This window comes from Triticum urartu, chromosome 7 (genome assembly GCF_003073215.2).
Source record: "Triticum urartu cultivar G1812 chromosome 7, Tu2.1, whole genome shotgun sequence".
In the NCBI taxonomy this organism is placed as follows: domain Eukaryota; kingdom Viridiplantae; phylum Streptophyta; class Magnoliopsida; order Poales; family Poaceae; genus Triticum; species Triticum urartu.
In genome coordinates this window covers 492,998,244-493,004,061 of record NC_053028.1, presented here as the reverse complement: position 1 = coordinate 493,004,061, position 5,818 = coordinate 492,998,244, and the positions used below count along the sequence as shown (strand labels likewise).

Below are 5,818 nucleotides of genomic sequence, written 5' to 3'. Positions count from 1 at the left end.
CTGAAGCTGGAGCTGCAGGATGCGGCCGTGGAGCATGATGTCAACCACGTCCACCAACTTTATCTTCTTCTTGTCGGTCATAAACTTGATCTTCTGTTTTAGCTCTGTCACCTCTCCGAGGTCCCCCCAGTCCATGCCCTTCCTCCTCCAGGAGGCGAGCCTCGTCGGAGGACCAGCCGAGAAGGTTGGTACCTCGGCCTAACCGGCGGCTGATACGTCTCCAACGTATCTATAATTTTTGATTGTTCCATGCTATTATATTATCTATTTTGGATGTTTAATGGGCTTTAATATGCACTTTAATATTATTTTTGGGACTAACCTATTAACCAGAGGCCTAGTGCCAGTTTCTGTTTTTTGTCTATTTTAGTGTCTCTCTTTGGTTCTCAATACAAAGTTCTCCTCGATGTTCTTGGAGATCTATTCGATGTAATACTTTTTGCGGTGTGTTTGCTGAGATCTGATGAATTGTGGATTTATGATCAAGTTTATCTATGAACAATATTTGGTTCTTCACTGAATTCTTATATGCATGATTTGATATCTTTGCAAGTCTCTTCGAATTATCGGGTTAGTTTGGCCTACTAGATTGATCTTTCATGCAATGGGAGAAGTGCTTAGCTTTGGGTTCAATCTTGCGGTGTCCTTTACCAGTGACAGTAGGGGCAGCAAGGCACGTATTGTATTATTGCCATCGAGGATAAAAAGATGGGGTTTATATCATATTGCTTGAGTTTATCCCTCTACATCATGTCATCTTGCCTAAAGCATTACTCTGTTCTTATGAACTTAATACTTTAGATGCATGTTGGATAGCGGTCGATGTGTGGAGTAATAGTAGTAGATACAGAATCGTTTCGGTCTACTTAACACGGACGTGATGCCTATGTTCATAATCATTGCCTAGATATTCTCATAACTATGCGCTCTTCTATCAATTGCTCGACAGTAATTTGTTCACCCACCATAGTACTTGCTATCATGAGAGAAGCCACTAGTGAAACCTATGGCCCCCGGGTCTCTTATTATTATATTGCATCTCTTTTATTTACATCGCATCTCGTTTACTATTTTGCAATCTATACAACAAAAATACCAAAAATATTTACTTTAATATCTTTATCAGATCTCACTTTCGCAAGTGACCATGAAGGGATTGACAACCCCTTTATCGCGTTGGTTGCGAGGTTCTTGATTGTTTGTGCAGGTACTCGGTGACTTGCATGTTATCTCCTACTGGATTGATACCTTGGTTCTCAAAAACCGAGGAAAATACTTACGCTACTTTGCTGCATCACCCTTTCCTCTTCAAGGGAAAACCAACGCATGCTCAAGATGTAGCAGCGGCGAGTGGCTCGGTGACGTAGAACCACTTGCACTGCCACTCCTTGATGGTCTCGATGAAGGTACCCTTGAACCAGTCGACCTTCTGGTTCTTGCTGATCATTGCTCCTCCGCATTCTTTGAGCTCGAAGCCGCTGGAATTAGGCTTGATGCTGAACATGTTCAGCCACAACCCAAAGTGTGGCTCCATGCGGACGAAGGCCTCGAAGGTGATGATGAAGGAGGCGAGGTGGAGGATGGAGTTTGGGGCCAGATGATGGAAATTGAGCCCGTAGAGGAAAAGGATCCCGTGCAGGAAAGGGTGCAGTGAGAACCCCAGACCTCGGACGAGGTGGGGAATGAATGCCGCCCTTTCCCCAGGGTTGGGAGTGGGCACGCGTTGGTTTGGCTCCGGCGGTTGAGTGGCGACATTGGCAGGTTTGACTCCAAAGACTTGACGTGTACTCCAAGGACATCTTCGGCTGCCGCCATGTACATCCTTAGATCCGCAACCGACTATGTAACCCTAGGTGCCCCTCTGTCGTGTATATAAGCCAAGGGGTTTAGCATGTAGAGGGGATCCGATCATAATCACATTCACCTAGCCTTAGGGTTAGAACACAACTTATCTCGAGGTAGATCAAGCTTGTACTCGATACACAACCATCAATACAATCAAAGCATGACGTAGGGATTACCTCTTCAAGAGGGCCCGAACATGGGTAAATATTGTCTCTTTCGTCCCCTGTTACCCACTGATCTGAGATCCACAGCTCGGAACCCCCTACCCCACGGTCTGCCGGTTTTATCACCCACACCCAGGAACCCCCGTTTTGAATGCATAAGGTGGAAAATGATCTACCTTCTCTTTCAAAAAATAATTTATACTACCTCTGTAACTTAATATAAGATGTTTTTTCACTAATGCTATGATAGTGTCAAAAAAACGTCTTATACTATATGTATTGTATTAAGTTACGGAGGGAATAGATCCGAGCCAAACAGGGAGTGTAATTAAGCATTTTGCAACCACATGGCATGCGTGGTAAGGGACCTAAAGCGAAATCAAGCATTTTGCAGGCTTGCAGTGTATTCATTCCCGGCGATGACTGCAATGCTGTTTGTTTTGTACTCCTATATGAAGTCCTTCTGACGTACTTACCCCGTATTACAGCACGAAGGTTGTGCCCTCGAGGATCCACAAGAGATGCAATGTGCTGTACAACGTACATATTTGACAAACATCTCACTTGCGAGGGCTAATCAGGGATCCAAAGCTTCGCGCGCCCTCATTAGTGACCACACACACGTTCTTCAGGCCATCCCAAGTATGGAACGGTTCCGCGGGCTGGGGGCGTGCGCGGCGAAGTCCATGGGGCGGTTCCTTGGGCTGGGCACGACGCCTCCATGGCTCGCGAGGTCCACGGGCCGGTTCCTGGGGCTGGGCGCCACGGGCGCGTGCCCGCCGAGCTCCGCCACGCGGTTCCTCGGGGTGGGCACCGCCGGCGCGTGCCCGGCGAGCTCCGCCGGCCGGTTCCTGGGGCTGGGCAGCACCGGCCCGTGCCCCGCGAGCTCCGCCGCGCGGTTCCGCGGGCTGGGCACGCTCACAGTGAACTCCTGGGGCGGCTTGGGGCTCACCTTGGTGTCGCCGCGCGCCCACTTCTTGGTGCTCCCCCGGCGCATCAGCACCTTGATCAGCTCCCCGACCTGGTCCCGCGGCGCCTTGCCGGAGCTCGCGCCTGCCTTCTGGGCCGCCTCCGTCTTCTCCTGCTCACCGGCGACCTTGACGTGTATCTCCTGCGGTACGTGGGCGTCGACCGGGTTGCCCGCGGAGGCGGCGGGCACGGGCGCCTCGGTGTCCAGCGCCGCCTTCTCGTCGTGGTCGGCTTTTTTGAACCTCGCCGTCGTGGCCAGGGTCTCGACGGCGCCGATGACCAGCTCCGCCCTCGCGCAGACCTCCAGGAGCATGGAGGCGGCGCTGAACAGCGGCAGCGCCTCCATGAGCGGCGAAGTCCGCAGCTCCGTTACGGCGTCATGCTCCTGCTCTGCCTCTGGTGATCCGTCCTCTCCTTCCTCCAGCACCGTGGCCAGGCACCTCAGCTTGTCCCTCAGCTCCTGGGCGGTGGCGTTCATGTCCGCCGCGGCGAGCCCGAGGCGGTCCGACCGCGTCATCGACGTGACACAGCCCGACGCCTCGCGGAGCACGGTGGCCAAGTGTCGGCCCAGGGCGAGGCAGGTGCCGGCGAGGTGCTTCTTGATGTGTGCCGGCGTCTGGGCCTCGGAGCCGACGCAGGCGGCGAGGGCGTCGATGCAGTAGGCGCAGCAGCGCATGGCGGCGCCGACCTTCTGGTACTGGCCGTACGGGTGGCGGAACCCGAACTTGCCGTGGCCGGGCTCCCATTTCGCCAGGTTGGCCAGCGAGTCCTCGGACGCCTTGGCGTTCAGCACTTGCTTGTACCCCTGTGACTTGGCGGAGAGCGCCCGCCTCGCCGGCTTCTCCCCGGCGGCGGCGTCGACGGCGGCGGGGTCAGAGAAGTAGTCCTCGACGCAGCCCTCGGCGGCGGCGGCGAGCTTGTCCATGTTGCGCGCGACGAGGACGTGGAGCTCCTGCCCCGCCCAGACCGGGAAGACCAAGGTGCAGACGGCGAAGCAGATGAAGGCGCCGATGGCGATGGTGGTGAGGCGCTGCTGCGCCATGAACACCACCTCGTCGGCGCGGTACCCCGACACGGAGACGAGGCAGTAGGTGAGGATGAAGACGGTGACGCCGTAGTCGAACTTGGCCTTCATCGTCGGGATGAACCGAGAGAAGGTGGCCGCCGCAGCTGTACACGTAAGTCGACATTAATGTCAACTAGAGGATCGATCGAAACAGAGGACAAACATCAAACATCAGACGATGGAACATACCCATGATAAACATGGAGCCGGTGAGGACATAGGGCTGGAGCTCCTTGCCGGACTGGCTGGCGACCCAGTGCACGCCGAGGGCCAGCGCGCCCCCGGCCAGCGTCGCCGCGGCTCTGTTGAGGCCTTTGTACAAGCAAGCACCTGAAACGAACCCACATCACATCAGCTCTTCCACTCCTTACCACCTCACCATTGTTGTACCACGAGTGTTGCTGAGTTACTACATACCGACGGTGTACTCGAAGACGACGACGACGGTGAGCACGGCCCACATGGCGTTGCCGCCGGTGAAGTCATAGAGGGGGTGGACGTAGTAGAAGAGGGAGCAGAGGGCAAGCGCGAGGGCCACCTTGAGCCCGTGCACCATCCTCCTCGGGTCGTCCGCGCCGACCTGCCACACCATACCGCCGAACGCGGCCACCCTGTCCCTCGGCGCGGCCATCCACGACAGGAGCCACCACCACGACCGCCCGCCCTTGACGCCATCCTGCTCACCGACCGCCGGCACGTCCACCCTCCACTCAGCACCGGCGCTCTGGCCGGCTTCTCGCTCAGCTGTCGCCCCAGCTGCCATGCTCGTCTCTCAGTCTATGCTTGGTTCCAAGTCTTGTTGGGATCTTTGCTTGGATGATGGATGCAGTAGCATGGGTCGAGCGAGGGCTTATATACGCGAGGAGGGGGGATTATAAAATGCGGCGCCTGACGTGGCGCACGTTGATGCGTGTCAGTGTCACGGTCACCACCACACTTTGGCCTTTGGGAAAGGGCGCTCACTTTATTATCATAAACAAGTTTGTGTAAACCACCTGATCACAAAGAAAACATGACGAGCCAAGGGACCAGCGACGTACGCCGTTGTTAATACCACTGATGAGGTCTAATGTCATAAGAAAGTGCATGAGTTGAAGTCAACGCAGGTCAAATGGTAAAGAACCAGCAAGTGAGTTACCGAAGAGATGCAAGATCTGCTGGAAAAACACACAGAAATGTAATGCTGAAGCCTGAAGAGATCACCTGCCCAGTTTTCCTCAGCACAAGTACCGGCAGAACACCAGCGCATGAAAATTCAGTTACAGTAAAACAAAGTCACTCACTGAATCTCTGATATGTGCTAGCACACCATTACCATTCACTGCCATTGTCTTATTAACTTCTTGCGCAACTCTTCACGTATGTGGAAGCTGCGTCCAGCATACGATTTCGATCAAAGCCAACGCCCAGCTAGCCAGTCTAGCTTTATGACATGAGCACGCAACACCGCGAACAGCGGATCTACTGCATGCAGTCGCTTGATACGGTAAGAGGCATTACGTTGCAGCATCCTCAAGGGACTGAGCGTGTTTCTCATTAATTTGTGGCCATGTTCAGAAATGCAGCGGCATGCATTGTGTGGCCATTAATGATGTGCTGTTTCACTGATCTGGTTAGAGCTACACTTGTGGCAACACTTGGCAGGGACGTGTGCATGGCGGTTCCGGTGTTAGGTTCAAGCAGGGACAGGAACGCTCTTGTTGCCTCTAGAGGACGCGGGAAAAGATCCATGGATTCTGCCGTGGAAACAGTAATCCTCCATTGCCCATTGGGG

General features: G+C 54.2%; 1 protein-coding gene across 1 annotated transcript; it reads right to left on the bottom strand.

The window, feature by feature from the left end:
* Positions 1–2,260: 2,260 nt before the first annotated feature.
* LOC125521552 (aluminum-activated malate transporter 10-like) lies at positions 2,261–4,854 on the bottom strand. Its single transcript, XM_048686613.1, has 3 exons — positions 4,462–4,854; positions 4,234–4,374; positions 2,261–4,148 (listed from the first exon to the last, which is right to left on the bottom strand). The coding sequence occupies exons 1-3, from the start codon at positions 4,805–4,807 to the stop codon at positions 2,638–2,640; spliced, it is 1,998 nt and encodes a 665-aa protein (XP_048542570.1). The 5' UTR covers positions 4,808–4,854; the 3' UTR covers positions 2,261–2,637.
* Between the last annotated feature and the right edge of the window lie 964 nt (positions 4,855–5,818).

Excerpts from the sequence above, each read along its gene's own strand:
- LOC125521552 (XM_048686613.1), bottom strand. The coding sequence starts at position 4,807 with ATGGCAGCTGGGGCGACAGCTGAGCGAGAAGCCGGCCAGAGCGCCGGT. Across the intron at positions 4,375-4,461 it reads CGTCTTCGAGTACACCGTCG|GTGCTTGCTTGTACAAAGGC; the intron begins GTATGTAGTAAC and ends GGTTCGTTTCAG. Across the intron at positions 4,149-4,233 it reads CGGCTCCATGTTTATCATGG|CTGCGGCGGCCACCTTCTCT; the intron begins GTATGTTCCATC and ends TTACGTGTACAG.